Source organism: Bradysia coprophila, chromosome IV, assembly GCF_014529535.1.
Source record: "Bradysia coprophila strain Holo2 chromosome IV, BU_Bcop_v1, whole genome shotgun sequence".
Classification (NCBI taxonomy): domain Eukaryota; kingdom Metazoa; phylum Arthropoda; class Insecta; order Diptera; family Sciaridae; genus Bradysia; species Bradysia coprophila.
In genome coordinates, this window is record NC_050738.1 from 2,510,578 (window position 1) to 2,527,724 (window position 17,147).

The 17,147-nt window shown below is 32.8% G+C and overlaps 1 protein-coding gene across 1 annotated transcript in view; it reads left to right on the plus strand.

Annotated features, from left to right (window-relative positions):
• The window catches only part of LOC119066469, a 226,056-nt gene that overhangs the window by 37,310 nt on the left and 171,599 nt on the right, over positions 1 to 17,147 (plus strand). The window contains 1 exon segment of the mRNA XM_037168975.1: positions 7,531 to 7,586. Coding sequence (XP_037024870.1) covers positions 7,531 to 7,586 — 56 coding nt within the window.

The window sequence follows — 17,147 nt, forward strand, 5'->3', positions numbered from 1 at the left end:
GCTAAACCAATCGAGAAAAAAACATAATCAGTCATCTGTTATCGACATAGACGATAAAAATAAGCGATGAGATCAGTTAAGCTTTCTCTTATATAGAAAAACGAATGTTTTTTTACTAATCAAGTAGTAGATTTTGCATCAGACTATATAAAACGACTTTAACAACATAAGTAATAGATTTGATGATTATTCACTGGCATGCTTTACATCTATCGAAAAATGTATAGATGGACAGTCACAATTAGGTTCCAAACAATTTTTTTTATTTTTCTTCGATGCAGAACATTATTATAAGATACTTTGCTTCGTATTATATGCCAAAAAAATGTTTACTTTTTTTTATAAAGCATTTTGAAAACCCAAAAAATAACGAAAAAAAACGAATTGACGAAACGAAATACACTCTGGAGTGTATTCCGATTCGAATTTTCATGATTTTTTGCGTGTTCAAAGTGTTCTATAAAAAAAATTAAACATTTTTTTGGCATATAATACGAAGCAAAGTATCTTATAATAATGCTTTGCACCGAAGAAAAAAAAAAAAAAAAAATTGTTTGGAACCTAATTGCCGTATTTGCATTATTTGCATCGTACAAAAATATATGATTGATGTAATAGGTAGTACAGATGACAACACAGAGATGCCTTAAGTTACTCACTGTGAACGATTTTTTTTTTTAAATTCGTTATAAATTACGTGAAAGGAGGAAAGTCCATGACAAAAAATTTTCTTTTTCGATTGACATGAAATCCAACTTCTAATGAATAATTCATGAAAAGGAAGCCGATGTTGGCTGGTCATCTGTGGTCATAATGTTGTCTTTTACAACTAAAATTCATATTAAAGCTTGTTGAAGTAAAAGATTGTTCATCCAACACTAGACAACACTTTTGACAAATGAAGTAACAGATTCGGCAACTAATAATATATGTTTGTTGTCTGTATACGGTGAAAGAATCAAATGCTCATAGACTGAGAACCTACTTTCATATGAGGGAATCCATGGACTATAAACTGTACCTGATACGAAAGATCTTTATTTTAATATCTTAGCTGTCTAAGGTGTGATTTGAAACCGTGACCTTTTGAGGGATGGACGTGAGTCATACTGCTCATTTTTTTGTGCCAATAAACACCAATCACACGCCTAATTGGCGTTAATAAATTCCCAAACGTTATGTCGTTGTGAATAAAATGAGAACCAGTTTTTCATTTTGCAAATAATTTAATTCATTTAACTGTTAATTAAGTTTTTTTTTTCTTCAATGAAAATTCTTCTGAACACAATCTCTCTCGTAGCTCGTAGGACAGCACACGTATATAATGAGTACGAGTGTACGAGTGCAAATAAAATGATGAATAATTTAAATGAAACCACTTTAGACTTTATTATAAAATGTAAAATAAAATAAAGAAACAAGAACGAACGAACGAACGAAAAAAAAAATTGTGGCTTGAATCTTGAATATAAAATTGTTTTTAGAGAATATGGGTGAAGGAAGCGCAGATAAAGCGATGTGAATTTTTATTGTAAATTTAGATGATGACTTCATTCCAGAAAAGTTTACACGTTTTAACACAGCCGATGATGATCATTTCCTTTTAACAACACTGAAACAACACAAAAATGTGCATCGCATGTAACTGTTAACCTTTTCAAAAAATTTCGTTGTTTGAATTCTGAATGCTTCATTTAAATACGGTTTTGGCATAATCATAACATTTTATTGTTATACAACGGAATGTTTTGCTGAAATTAATATGCCAAATGTTACCTGTGTATTTTGAGTTGGCTGGTACAACCGATTTAAATTGATATCGTTACGCTTTAATGCGATATTCGTTATGCTTTTGCATATAACTATTGAAAATACATCGTCGGTGCCAAAATCAAGTTCAATGCTAATTTTTTTTTGATGTCGTATAACGATGCAGAGATGCAATCGAACAAGATATTTGGTCATCAAAAAAAAACCCAATCCCCCGAACCAAGCAAAAAAATATTCTCAAAAAAGTTTGTGATCTTTTCTACAACGAATTCCGTTGACGCCAACCGAATCGGTTTTCTGAATAAATTTGATTGCAAGTTTTCAACTAAAAATGCCACATCAAGTTCAACCGCTTTTTGCATAAGTTGGTGAAGAATGTGCTTTGATTCCGATTCCAATTGTATCAAAATGTGGCTATGTGGGCGGAGTGATTTAATTATTTTATTTCGAATTAATTACTGCAATTAAGTCTCTAGATAATGGGAGAATAAAAATTTGTAATTTACGAACTTAACGAAAAAAAAAATTGTTCTTGCGGTTCAATAAGGCATTGGAAGGAATACGTAGACATTCTTTCAACTATTTTTTATGTCTTTGACTTCCGTCTTGAATCAATAAACGAATTAAAAAAAGTTTGTTTTTCTTTCGATTTGCGTTCTGTTAATTAAACATTAAAACAAGAATCATTATCAAAACCTACGTCTACACACAACCTGTTCTCCTAAAAGGAGTCTTGTTGGCTATTTAAACGATTGTCTAGCATTTCGATTCCAATTATCCAACAAATACGAAGTTACTTTTCTCTTAAAGAATTAAATGGACTGACACTTAACTCGAACATAATTTGAAACAATTATCGCCGAAAGCCTTTTTTCTCTCAAACACATCCATATAGGCATAGCCATATTAAGTGCTAAGAGCATAATCCGAGTTTTTGTTGGTGTTGACATGTCTACAATATTGTAAACAAATAAGGAAAGTACCTTGCTCTTTACAATCATTTGCTGGTTCTGAAAGCACTAAGAACATCACGATTCTCAGCGAGTTTATTTATTATAATTTTACGGCTCCACAATGTATAACATTCATCCGCACTCGAGTTTATTATCGCTAAAAACGGGTACGAGCTCTAAATTAATTATATCATTGAATTGAGCCATAAAATCAATCATCAACGAAAACATGAGAAAACATCTCACCTTCCATCACCTGAGAGCTGCAAGATCAGTTGATTAATGCAACACGTAATTTTAGACTATCAAAACCATCTAAAAACAAACTGAAATTCCAAAACAATAAAAAAAAGGTCTTCATGTAGTGAAGAAGAACAACGAACGTACGTACCAGAAGGAAAAAAAAACAACCAACAGAACTCATCTCATTCGAGACAGAAGTCAAAGTCATCGTGTAATATTTTTCTTTTTTGTAATTCGTTTCCATTTCCAACGAGAGAGGTGTCATAAGTTTTTCACACAGCATAATCTGTTCGGATATGTCGATGTTATATGTTTCGTATACATGTGTGATGGGTTGTTTGACTTTTTTCCATCCAAACGTTGAATGTAATATACAACGTGTGTGTATACTTATGGCCGTTTTTCCCATTCGAAAACAATTTTCTTATCTTATTGGAGGATCTGTTGAACAGCATTTCGAGAATTAACTAACAAATTATGCAGTCAATTTCTGGTGAGCATCACATCAATTTAATCTGTGAAGTGAAGTGTAATCACTTCTGATGGCAGCAGGAAATTTTTTTTTTTCTTTTTCTTAAAATCGATTTTATTAAAACTGAAACTGGTTGCCATTTATTTTTCTAAAATTCTATCACACTGGCAGTGTGAGGCGAATTAAATTCAATTAAACGAAACATACATTTTCCATCATTTATTCACTCTCGAACTCGAAATTGTCACAGTGAGTTTTTCGATCGCAAAATGTTTGCTTGATCGGCACAACAATTTGCGCACACCGGAAGACCGAGCTTAGATTTATTTATGACATAAATCGCACTCATGCCATTTGAGGTATTATCTGCATATGTAGGTAATACAAAACATTGATGCATTTTATTTCAATCGCTTAGATTTTAATGAAGTAAATATGGCAAAAGTAAAGAGAACCCAACACTGGCCGACTTGTGTAATGAATTTTCAAAGAGTGGTGCGAATAGGGAGCGATGACCTAAACAACATTATTAGCTATCTATGATCATTACAATGTTTCATTTTACAACTGTTTTTGTATGCAACACAATTTTTATTCTTCTGTTCTGTTCATCTGCACCATACATGCTGCTATTTTTATGCACACTGCTGCTAATAAATTATATTCTTATTCTTCAAAGTATAATATATGGAGAATGAGTGCAATTTGCAATTTAGCATTTGAAAAAGTTAATAAATCTACTGTCTTGGTTTCCCACTTCCAATATAATGATATTTGCAAAATGTAAAAGAAAAATGAAATTGAATGTCAAAATGTGTTGGTCTGAATGTCTTTAACCTTATACGGCGCGGTATGGTTTTGTTGAGATTCAATATAAATTTATTGTAACCTCGAAAGACAACCGTTTCCGGACCTGAAAATCTTTTACTTTTTTTTTGCAAGAGTGATATATTGTTCAAAATCAAAACCGTTCGTTGGATTTTAATTTAAATAATCCACTTTTATGAGTCACCCTGTCCGGGTAAACTTAAGGACACATTTATTACGAGCTGGCGTTGTCGGCATACATTACCGATGTAATTTGTTGTAACACTTGAAGATTGATTATGATTGCTAATAATTTCGTTCAATCACGTTGATAGTGATGAATATTCATGTAGACGAATGATGAGCTTGGAACAAAAGTAAAACTGAAACACTTTGGTTTTGTGAAAGTGTTTTTCTTGTTTTACTTTTGAATAAGTTGAAAATAAGGTGCAAGTGGCGCAAAGTCTACGATAAAGAGATTCTTGTGAAGAACTTTTTCTTCTCTTTCGACCATTTGAGTTTGAGTCAACAAACGCATCCCTTTTTGTGTTTATTTGATTAAACAAAAAAACAAAAATCTCCGACAAAGGTGGAATGAAGACCCTTACATCGTTTCGATATATAAATCTTAACTTCTTCGGTCTACAGCGTATCTCGAAAGATTGATCTCTAGTGTTTGAATATTCTCCGTTAACAAATAGCAAACGTTTTTGCCGAGTTTGTTTTTCGGTAAATTTGTTGTGGATTCTCAAGAAGTGTTTTTTTTTGGTAAAAGAAAGAATTTGATGTGGAGAAATACCAGTCATCGTTTGTGAATATTTCAAAGTTCGTTCCCTTAATTTCTTATTTTTCTACAACTTCATCCACAGTTACCCCAGTAACAGATCCATTATCAACAAAAATCTTTTTTTTTTCTATTTAAATAAACAAACAAACCAAATAACATTCCAAATGCCTTTGAATACAACTCCTCTAAGTCTCTCAAAGTTTGTTTTTGTTGTTGCTTCTCTTTTTTTTTCGTATTTACTTTATTATGATTACTTTTGAATATCTTATGACTTCAAAGACAATACGGATGATAGCGTTATACATATATATAGGATCACAGCATAAGACGCACCTGTGCCGAAACCAACCGCATGAAAAACAGTTCTTTCATTCATGTCTCAATACAAAATTCGTATAATACGTTTTGGTCAATGAAGAAAAGAGTGTATTCCAATGAAGATGAAAACAAAAACTTTTTTTTCTACTTCTTCTTCGTGTTATTGTTGTTGTTGTTCCTTTTTTTACGATTTTGTCTTTTGTTGTGTTGCCTTCATTTAAACAATGCTATGTCGGTAATGCACTCAGATGTCAAGAAGTCGTTACTCAAGTGTTTCTCTTCTTCATACTTTTTTTTTGTGTGTAAAACATTTTGATGACATTCAATCACACAGTTTTATGACGACGGCGTACGAGACATAAAAAAAATATTTTTATAATTTTATGATTTTCATTGAATAGCAGAGAATTTTCGTTGTACAAATGGGTGCTCGGCATAAAAGCTGATTTGTCTTCATTAAATGTTTCAGATTCCATATTCGACTCCCTACATTTCCGACGTAATCTTTAATCGTTATGATGATTTTATTATTATGAAAAATAAAAATCAGAATTTTATTACCCACACAATCGCCGGTGTGTGTGCATTATCTACAGTTACTGTAAGAATATTCTTGTATATATATCGAAGAACCTACTTAACAACCAATTTATAGCGGTGTTGTCTAACATATCCCCATAATATTATTTACACAACAACAACAACAAAACATTCATGATTCTAAACAACACAATTTATAATAAAATTCTCTTCGTGTAACTCTCTGAAATGGCTAGAGTGTTCTTGGACTCTTGGTCTTATAATATTCCAGTTGCAATTACAAGGGAAATTTATGTTTCAAATCGAAAAGATTAAATGTTTTAAATTTGAAATAATAATAATAAAAAAAACGAAGGAAAATACAGTCGGTATGCAACTATGGTATACAGGTTATATTGGGTCGCATTATTTATTTGATGCAATGGCTTTTTTGTTATTAATTGCTTAAGATAGTGTCCAGTTAATATGATGAATGGGACGTTTTCTGTTTAGCCATCTCTTTGCCATTATTAACTGAAAAATAACGAGTTTATGCAGCCAGCCAGCTTAATATTTATAGAGACGTTAGAAATGAGAATATTACAGGAAATTCTTGAGAATTACAAGACCAAAGGTTCTGTGTGTAACAAGAGCTTAGCAATGGCACGAGTGTTTTTATTGACCTTCTAACGATTTAATTTTTTTTTTAAATTATATCAAAACCGAAACAATGTTTTTTCGTCTGAAATATGGAAAGATCATTGAAAAGATCATTCAGACATAAAGAGAGTTATCATTAGACTTTTTACAGATTTTTTTTTGGTACAAAGGAATGAATAACTTCAAAAATATTCTTGAACCAGTTGGTCATGTTTATCAGAAATAAACAACTTTTTTGTTCGCAAGGTCATTCGATTTTGCCATAAAAAAGATACACAAAGCGGTAATTGGAGATCTCAATTTTTTCCTTATGCCAAAATTGAGACTCAAGTGAACATCCCATAAAAAAATTATCGAAGCCGAAGACAAAGAGAATTCATCATTTTTTACCCGATTAGCACCTGATTAGTTCACCTCTATCTTCTAATCGACTAATTTAGATCTGAGAATATTTTCCTATGAATTGCCTTTTTTGTGAAAAATTCGTGTAAATATTAGACGAAGAAAAAAAACGATTGTATGTAAGGTCATCCCGACATTGTATTTTACGTAATGTATGCAAACATCGCATTAAACAACCGTATATACAGTTTAATTATGTAATTATTGTCTATCTCAATATAAGATTGTGTGTATACACGAGGAAGATCGGCGACGTGTTAAAGACGTTTGAGTTGTTCTTTTAAATCGGTTTTTTCATCCATCGTCGTCGGATGGACTTTATAATTTACTTGTTCGATACAATGTCAGTTCACAATCAATCGAATAAGTTAATTGTTTACCGACCGTGTTTTTCTAACACTTTTTTTTCTCTTCGATAAAAATAATTTTTGCGTTATGGTTAATGGAATTTTGAAGAACTGCTTGGTGCTTGGTTATTTTTAGGTGGTTTTAATTACACGTTTTTTTGTTGTTTTGTTTTACGCTTAACTACTTTTTTTCTTCTGTTCGTTTCATTATTTTTTATTTAATTAATTAATTTTTATTGTTTTTTTTTACAGCAAAAATGAAAATCATTTTGCCACTAGTCGTGTGGATTGTGCTGTTCTCGAACTCGGTAAGTTTCATTTGTTTCTTTTTCATAAATTACATATGCAATGTGTTTTGTTCCCGATAGAAATAATTTTTTTTTATTATAAAATATGTTTCGTATTTACCGACGATTTTTATTAAAACAAAAAAATAAATAGAAAAAAATTTAAATATTGGAACATGGAACATACACAGAGCATTTTTTTCGCTTGACTCTTATAAGCAAACATTTTTAAGTTTAGCTCGAAAATGGTTTTCTTGTCTATTTAAAAATGAAACGATAAAATTACATAATTTGTTTCACATTTTTTAAGTGATGCAAATATGTCATTTAGAGTCAATATAAGATGTCGGCTTTTCAATTTACATATTATGAGACTTTCGATACAGTCTATGTACACAAATGAAAAGTTTAGTTTATTCGGAAAGAAATTGCGTTTACAATTTACATTGCTAACAGTTGTATTAAGAAAGTTAGAGAGCAGGTAGACGTAATTGTTAACAGATGGAAATCATATTGGTGGGAGTTTTCGAATCTATTACTTGATTTGATCTAAGTATTTTCGACAGATTGAAATTAAAATCTTTCGCTTCGTTTGCTTCAACATAGGTTTGTCTATATAAGTTGACTTTAGTTAGATCGCTTTATTAATTCTTGTCGTCGTTGATGATAACAGATATGAGATATGAGCCGTCCGTAGTAATTTAAAGGCTGTTCTTCACTTATCTCAGCTGCTAATACATTGGAGTAAATTTGCTTTCATGAGTTTTTCTTTTGGCCTCACATTGTAGCAATACAAGTAAACCGTTTCTATACTAGTACTGATTACACACAACAAATTCGATTACTTTTCGTTTAGAATCGATGGAAACAACAGTTAGAACTAGATTTTAAGAATATTCATTGATCCAAGGGCATCACAAGAACCATTGAAAGGTGAGAAGTACGTTTTTCGACATTGCAGCATTTAATAGTTATTTACTGCCTGCCCCATTCGAAAGTTGAACATTACGTAGCAATTTTCCCCCTGCGAAAATGATCGATTACATGTTGATTACTTTTAGTAAATTTTTGGGGAAATTCAATTTTCGTAGGCAGTAAAATAGAATTCATTGGATACTGCTATAATACGTAATTCATTACATCGGAGACAACTTTGTGGTACTCGCAAACTCACTCTTGTTTTTTTGAGCGACTTGCTTCGGTAACTGTCTTTTCGACAAGTGAAGTTGTATACTTCGCCTTCGGCTCGGATAAACAAACTCCACACTCGCCGAAAAGACATGTACTGAAGTTTCTGAGCAACAAGAAACACTTGAGAGTTTGCATTTATCACAAAATTGTTACGTCATGTAACGAATTACTTTCGCAGCATCCAATGTAACCTTCTATAACATTCTAAACATTCGGAATTCGTACTTTTCACAATTCATGAAGTTCTGTCTACTTTCTAACTTTTTGTCCCTTGTTAGGGATCGTTTGTAAAGTATGTACGAAAGAGAAAATGTGACAGAAAGAGCTACAAATAGTCGTGATATTCTGATAAAATTGTGCCTTCTGTTACTGTACATGTTAAGGGTGTCGAAAGTAGTGCTTGAAACATGAAAAATACGGTTTCCGATGCATGTATCTATTGCCTGGAGAGAGATTACGGCGTCACTTCTCTTTTCTATATTCAATCAAAACTCTACCGATAGTAAACGATTCACTATCTCATTGAAAGATGTCGATGATGTAACAAAACCAATGTCATCAGAAAAATAATTAATTTTTCGCTCGACGGATTTTAGTCAAATAAAATTCCATCGTGTATCACATGATCTCAGGACTCCGGAACAGTAATCAGTTTTTCAATCGGCCCTATATCGGCTTGGGGATAAAGGTTTAAAAAACGTTTGCTGCAGTTTCATCACATCCTTTTTTAAGGCTCTTATCGCCAAGCCGATATAGGACCGATTTAAAAAATAATAGCTGTTTTAAAGTCCTGAGATAATGTGCTATACGATGGCATTTTACTTGACTCCGTCGAGTAAAAAATAATTACTTTTCTGATAACATTGGTTTTGTTGCAGCGACATCTTTCAATGAGATAGTGAATCGGTCTCTATCGGTAGAGTTTTGATTGAATATAGAAAAGAGAAGTGACGCCGTAACCCCTCTCCTGATAAAAGTTGAATTTCTAAATTTCTTGTGAATCGCTAAACAATATCGCAAACCTCCAAGTTCACAGTTCATCATCTGGTTAAACAACTGGTTAAAAATCCTATCATGACTTTAGAAATTAGAAGCTGTGATTGCTATTGAAATTAGTGTCCCAACGAACAAGTTTCATTGTGGCTGCTCATTTCTCGCGGAAATTGTTTATAAGTTTGGAGTTTCTGCTAACTCACAAATCGTGTCCATTTTTTCGCATTTTTTTCTATTCAATTATACAACGTCCATCATATTCAATGCTGACTTAACGCTATTGTCGCAAATGTCATTGTTTTCTACACTCTAATTTTCCTTACATTCATGATTAATCGGATGCGAAAAAAAACAAATGTTTTTTTCACGGAGCATTCATCATAATGAATGTAAATTATCATAATACGATGGACTTCAGACAATAGGACAGTTTTTGAAGTGTAGTCAATTCTGGGCATTTGTAAACCGCAAGTGATTGTTTGGTGAACAGTGAACTTAAACATGATTATTAGGAAATCCAAAAGCCACAATAACAAAAAATTGTCCGTTCGACTTTCTGTTAATTACCGTTCATTAATAATTCCGACATATAGAGAGAGGAAAAAAAAAGATTATTCTTTCAGAGCGGCGACACAAATGCGAGAGGGGACAACGATTGCGTAATATCTCCAAAAATTAATTATTTATACAAAGCACATTCAAAAATGATCAAAGACTTTCATTCAATACTTTTTTCCCGCTTGTGTATTTGTGGCATTTGTGAGGCTCTAAAAACATAAACCAAAATACATTGTGAAGACATATGACACCTAAGCAAATACATTCATCGCTCCGCATTGTTCCAATAGCAGCAATAGCAAACATTCTATAAAACGTAAACTCAATAATAAAATAACATTTTCGTTAAAAAAAAAAAACCAGCAGAACAATGTGAGGTGAAAGACACTTTTTTTTCTTAAATGACTAAAAATTGGGTCAAACCGAACTAATATTCAAATATTAAATTTGTTTCAATAGACATAACGATCGACTGTGTGCAGCAGCACATTGTATATTATAATGCCAAAAAAATAAAAATAACTTTCATTTTAGCAAATATGTATCTGTTTAATAGTGTAGTGTGCTTTTTCGCGTTGTCGCTGAAACCATACCAGAAATTCAAACACAAGTCGAACCAATACAACTGCAACAATTTACACTCTTTGATCGAACGTATTAAATCGTATACCGATTTCTTGAGACTGGATCAAAATAAATAATTCGAAAAAAAAAACAGATTTTAGATTGTTCAGAGCTTAGTGTAAATGTGAATGGAACCATGAGACTGAAGTTCATGGCAGCGCGGACATTTAGATGGAATAATTTTTTGAAATGAAAATATCGTAACGAAAACGAAAGCGATGCATTCACTTTTAGTTTAAGTATAGCGACGGGTTCAGCGTGTTTAAAGCTCACACAAGACGCTTCTTCAGTTTATCAGCTTACTATGAGTTAATATGTTCGCGTTACGTCTTTAAAAGCGTATCGCGACAAATTCTGCTACTTCTGTTGTTTAATGTTTCATACCTAATCTTTTACTTCATTTGTTTAAACATACGTTTTGCTATAAAAGACCATTTTCATCAAGATCTTTCGCTTATTGCTATCCTTGCTGTTGATAACAAATGAATAACTAGTTATTTCTGGAAGATCTCCATCGGTTGTGGATACAGTGCTCGTTGTATTAATTCTTGCTATTCGTGTGACAATGACAACTGGAACTGATATACAATTTTACGGAAGCAACATCCAAAGAAAATATTCTTTCGGATTAATTCCAATTGTCGAATCAGTTAACATTGATATTGTTGTTGGTCTGATTCATAACCGTTCGATGTTAAACCATTTAACTAAGTCAACATTTTGAGGCAACAAAAAAATCGGTTTTATTTCATGAACACACGATTATGAATGCCAGTTTCACATTTATTACCACTGCAACCATATCTCATATGAACTATCGTCATAATTAATTTCTTATGGCTCTTAACCGCCCCTTAACGGGGTTGGACAACGGCAGTCACAGAGAACGGACGTGTTTATGCGTTGCTCTCTAAAAGTGTTTCTTTTGTGTGGCTGTGTGTGAATTCATTTTCGATTTTGTCTAATTTCTGTGCCAACTTTTACGGCTTTGGTGTTTTTATTTTGCTGTAATGTTTAAATGGTGAAATTATTTTAAAGGTTTTATTAACGAAGTCAAAGTGTTGTTCTCGTAGGTCATTTTCTCTTTGATCAATAAAGTCGTTCTCGCCTCATTGTGCGATATCAACAATTGTGTTATTTCCTTTGTTATTTAACATGTGCTTCGTGGCGTCGGTTTACGGATTAACAATCGACTCTACCAGAAGCTAATGCTAAATTACGTGCTCGATTAATGTACGAAAATGACACATTGCCGTATGGCATCTGGCAGTCAATTTTAGTGCAGGTAAGGTACAAACGCTTCGGGTTCTCATTTGACACCCCAAAACCACATAGCAAATTTTTACAAATTTGCTGTGGTACAATCCCAAGATACAGAAACTATCTTGTACTCCAAAATGACCGCGAGGTTTAACAGATCTATTGATTGATACGTTGTATGGATGTCAAGGGATATGACGAAATACGAATCATTCAGACGCTACAACCTGCAACGCCAGAACGAGTTCAGTCACATGGTGGCATGGCGATTTATACGAAGAGGCAACTCATGGCCTATGGTGATTAGACACTTGCTATTACCTAAAACTAATAGCCGTAACCGTAACAAAGTCGGAAATATCAAAAAACCCAACATTCGCTTTCTCCATAAAAGAAACCATATCGACATAATGTCAATAGTAGAAAGAGCTACAACATGACAATGTTGATAGCGCCATCTTTGGGAAAATGTACAGGTCAATTAGTGATGGTTGTGGTATTCGCATACCACCCACGGCTTGGAGAATTCACAACGTATGGGACGTTAACACACGGTCGATTTGTGAACAATCTAAGTCGGGAGAGATATGATGTAAAATCACAGTCCATATGATCAAGAGACTTGTACAATAGCACAACAGGCCCATCTGAGGCTTAGGTGCTGGGCTTACACCCTCCCATCTAATCTAATCTAATCTAACCGTTACATACATCTCTCTCACTAAGCCTCTTCAATCAAAATAATATTAAATTTTATTGATCCGTCAGAATCTGGTCCGGAGGACGGACGGTGTAATTATATTTATGTTTAACAACATTTTATAGAGGTAAATTTTATCTATTAGCTACTAATAAACGCAGTTGTTTGCATAATCTTTTCAGTTTTTTTTTTAAATGTTCAATTCTTGTCCGCACACTCATTACAAGCCACACAGACGAGCTACACAAACTTATAATGTAGCGAAGAGTGATTAAAAACATAAGAACATCATTGATTCTTAAAGTACCGCTGAGACTTGCGCTGAGACCAGAATGAATACGAAAAAAATTTCGAGTTTTTTTCGCTAGTTTTTTTTCTTCTATATTTTAACTTCAATGTCCGATAACTTTAAAATGATGATTGGCAAGTTTTGATCAGTTTCTAATGGTTCTTTTCATGTCTTATTCAATCATTTTTACGGATGAATGATGCGAAAATAAAATGTTATTTCGACTCTCAACAGTGTACACGACTGAAAGGGAGTTATATTGATGTATCGATCGAATCGATACTTGATGTTATATTGAATCGGTAATGATTATGATTTGTAAATTTGAAGAATTCGTTGTAAATGCTATGCTAATATAATGAGTAATGAGATGTTGAAATTAATGTTTGTTTGCTGATCATATAAATTGTGAACACACAACAGATTCGGAGAGCTTCAAACATTTTCGAAACTAAGCATCGATTACTCGACTGGATAAATGTTTGTTTAAAAGCAAACAATGGCCATAGTCAAGCTCATCGAATTCATAGTTAAGGTTTGACTTCTTGCGCTAATTCCCACATATTTTACCATATTTGTAGATAAATGAAAACTTATGATGTTTCGTTAGAGAATATTCAATTTATGGTGGAACTATACCTTACCATTTACCACAATCTCGCTGTTTACTTGTTTCATTGATGTTTCAATGAGCTTATAGAACAATGCAGGGAACACAATCGAAGCAAAATCTTCTTTACGAAAATATTTACATTTTAGAGATTATGAAAGTCGGGGTCAGATTTGTTTTCACTGTAATTTTTAGCGTTGTACGCTCAGTTACTGGACAGGACATATTTTTGGGAAATCGATGTGAATTTACCGAAACCTAAGTACAAATCATACGGAAGTCGATTTCCTATAAATACGTCAAATGAACAACGGGTCATGGATACTATTGAAAGAAAGGAACGGACTTTCCTTAGGAAACATATTCGCTAATATTTCTTGTATAATAATGAGAAGTAGTGTAGTTAATAAGGACCAAAAAATTTACAGATCGGGTAGAGACAAACCAGTGATTGGATATTGTTTGGGATGTAAAAAAATGAGGTTTTGGAAGGGTAGCCCAAAAATCCCCTCCATACTTCCCCCCCCCCTTTCAGCCCTTCAAACTTCAAATGCAGAGGCTTCTTGTATGAATTATTGTGAAGCGACAAATGAGCGTACAACATTGAGTGGGTACTCAAATGAAAGCTAAAAGATCAAAGTTTTTTTTTCTACAAAAAAATTTACAGAATTTTCCGATTTCCTTGCACTTTTTCCAACTTTTCTTAAAAACGAAGTTTTAAATATGAGGTTAAAGTTAAATATTTTTTTAATTTGTTCGCAACAATATTTTTCTCTTCGCTATTATCGTTTAGCATCCCATTACCAAACGTTTTACAAACAAAAAGTATTTTGATGTTCCGCAATTGAAGCACTTATCGTAAATTTTCATCAAAAATTGGTACCCTTTTTGTATGGCAATTTTTTTCGTCACCTTTAATTTTTTTTTTATTTAGGTGTGACAGCTTTTGGGTTGGCTCAGAGTGCCTCAAAAACGAAAGAAAATAAGTTTTTAGATTTTCAAAAATGATTCCGATCTCGAATTAGGCTAAAATATTTAAATTTTCCACCCTCGGCGAACTTTGTCGAACACTATAACCAGCAAAATCGACTCAGACTCCGTAGGATTACCCCTATCACAATGCTACGACTCTCAGCTTTTAACCGATACCAAACACTCCATATTCAATTTAAAAAAATTATGACTTAGCATGTGAAATATGTGGTGGGACCCCATTTCTCGCAAATTTTGAAATAGAGCTGACTAAAAAATGCAAAATAAACTTACCTAAAAGGGGGTGAATGGACAATTTCGATTGAAGGTCTTTCACAATATGCATATATGTCACTAAAGAAGTTGTAATCTGGTTTATTTTGAAAATCTAAAAACTTATTTTCTTTCGTTTTTGAGGCACTCTGAGCCAACCCAAAAGCTGTCACACCTAAAAAAAAAAAATTAAAGGTGACGAAAAAAATTGCCATACAAAAAGGGTACCAATTTTTGATGAAAATTTACGATAAGTGCTTCAATTGCGGAACATCAAAATACTTTTTGTTTGTAAAACGTTTGGTAATGGGATGCTAAACGATAATAGCAAAGAAAAAAATATTGTTGCGAACAAATTAAAAAAATATTTAACTTTAACCTCAAATTTAAAACTTCGTTTTTAAGAAAAGTTGGAAAAACTGCGAGGAAATCGGAAAATTCTGTAAATTTTTTTGTAGAAAAAAAAACTTTGATCTTTTAGCTTTCATTTGAGTACCCACTCAATGTTGTACGCTCATTCGTCGCTTCACAATAATTCATACAAGAAGCCTCTGCATTTGAAGTTTGAAGGGCTGAAAGGGGGGGGGGGAAGTATGGAGGGGATTTTTGGGCTACCCTTCCAAAACCTCATTTTTAACATCCCAAATAATATCCAATCACTGGTTTGTCTCTACCCGATCTGTAAATGTTCGGCCTTTTTTTGGTCCTTATTAACTACACTAAAGGTTTCAAAGCCAATAAGGTGTGCAAATTAGAAGTTTTAGCTTAGTTTAGTTTAAAAAACAAATCATTCTTTTACTGGTTACTGCTTTGCACTCGTAAAATCTCCCACTTCCGTATCTACGCTGTTTTTCTTGGTTTCTTGGAATTTTCTCCCATTTAGTATGCCATTTCAAATGGTAAATGAGAGAAAAACCGAATAGATCAGCTTAGATATGAAAGTGGGATTTTTTACATGTGCAAAACAGTAACAATAGGATTCAATGAAATGTATATAAACTGTCAAGAGGTTAGACAAAATGAAGTACTAACCATAAAGTCAAATTACACAGTTTTCTAAAACCACAAGCTTTGCATTCAAATTCAAACTTCATTATTATCAATAATAGTAAGAAGCAGCATAACCTCCATTTTATTGAGCATTGTATAGCCATATTAAATCAGCACACTCGAACTATTCCCAGTTCGATAAAATGCCAGTATATTACACTTTATGTATCTCATGTGCACTTTATAGTACGGTGGACTTACATTCATAAATATTCCCCGCAATAAGCATAATATTTTATTATCCAACTCGCATGGTTTGGTTCATATTGTTTGTCAGTTTAGGCATTCTACATGCAACTTGGGTGTATGTTATTAGTTAATGATTAATGTTGAGATCGAGGTCATGGCGGGTATTGTCTTAAGACAGTGTATTACTTAGGCTCATTTTTCCAGACGCATTAAATGTGGATGGATAAATGCAATGTTAAACGGACAAGAAGCAAATAAAAGAGGTTAAAAAATTGGTTGTTATTCGGTTTCATAAATTGAACAAAATTGATGGTCTTGCGTATATATATCAGAAAAGGTAAAATGAAAAGGATTTCTTTGATCAATGATTGTTGGATTGAAAAGGGATGTGCACACGCTGGTATAGTCCTGAAATACATTTGTTTTCGATGATATCGACACGATAATTAATCAATAAAACCAATCGTTGAAAAGATTAAATTTTTTATTTCGTTCAATTTTCGTTGGGATCATTGAACCATATAGCTCAACCGAACGCATAAATTATGTTTTTGGTATGGAAATCAGTTAGTTTGACGAAATATCAATTTATTCAAATAAAAAAGAATTCAATTTAAAAAGTCCGAAACCAATTTTTTCATCTTCGTCATAGTTAAATGTGTTTTTCAATAAGAAAAACGTTTTTTTTGACATCTTCAAACAGCATGAATTTTTGTATAGATTCTCGAGTGTAATTCTCATGTCTAACCTCATCATTCATTTTCAATTACTAAGACTTGTCATTCCAGCACGCTTAAAGTCATCATTAACGGATAACGATACAGGGAACAGAGTATAGAGAAATAAAAAAAAAACTGAGATGAAGACGAAGCT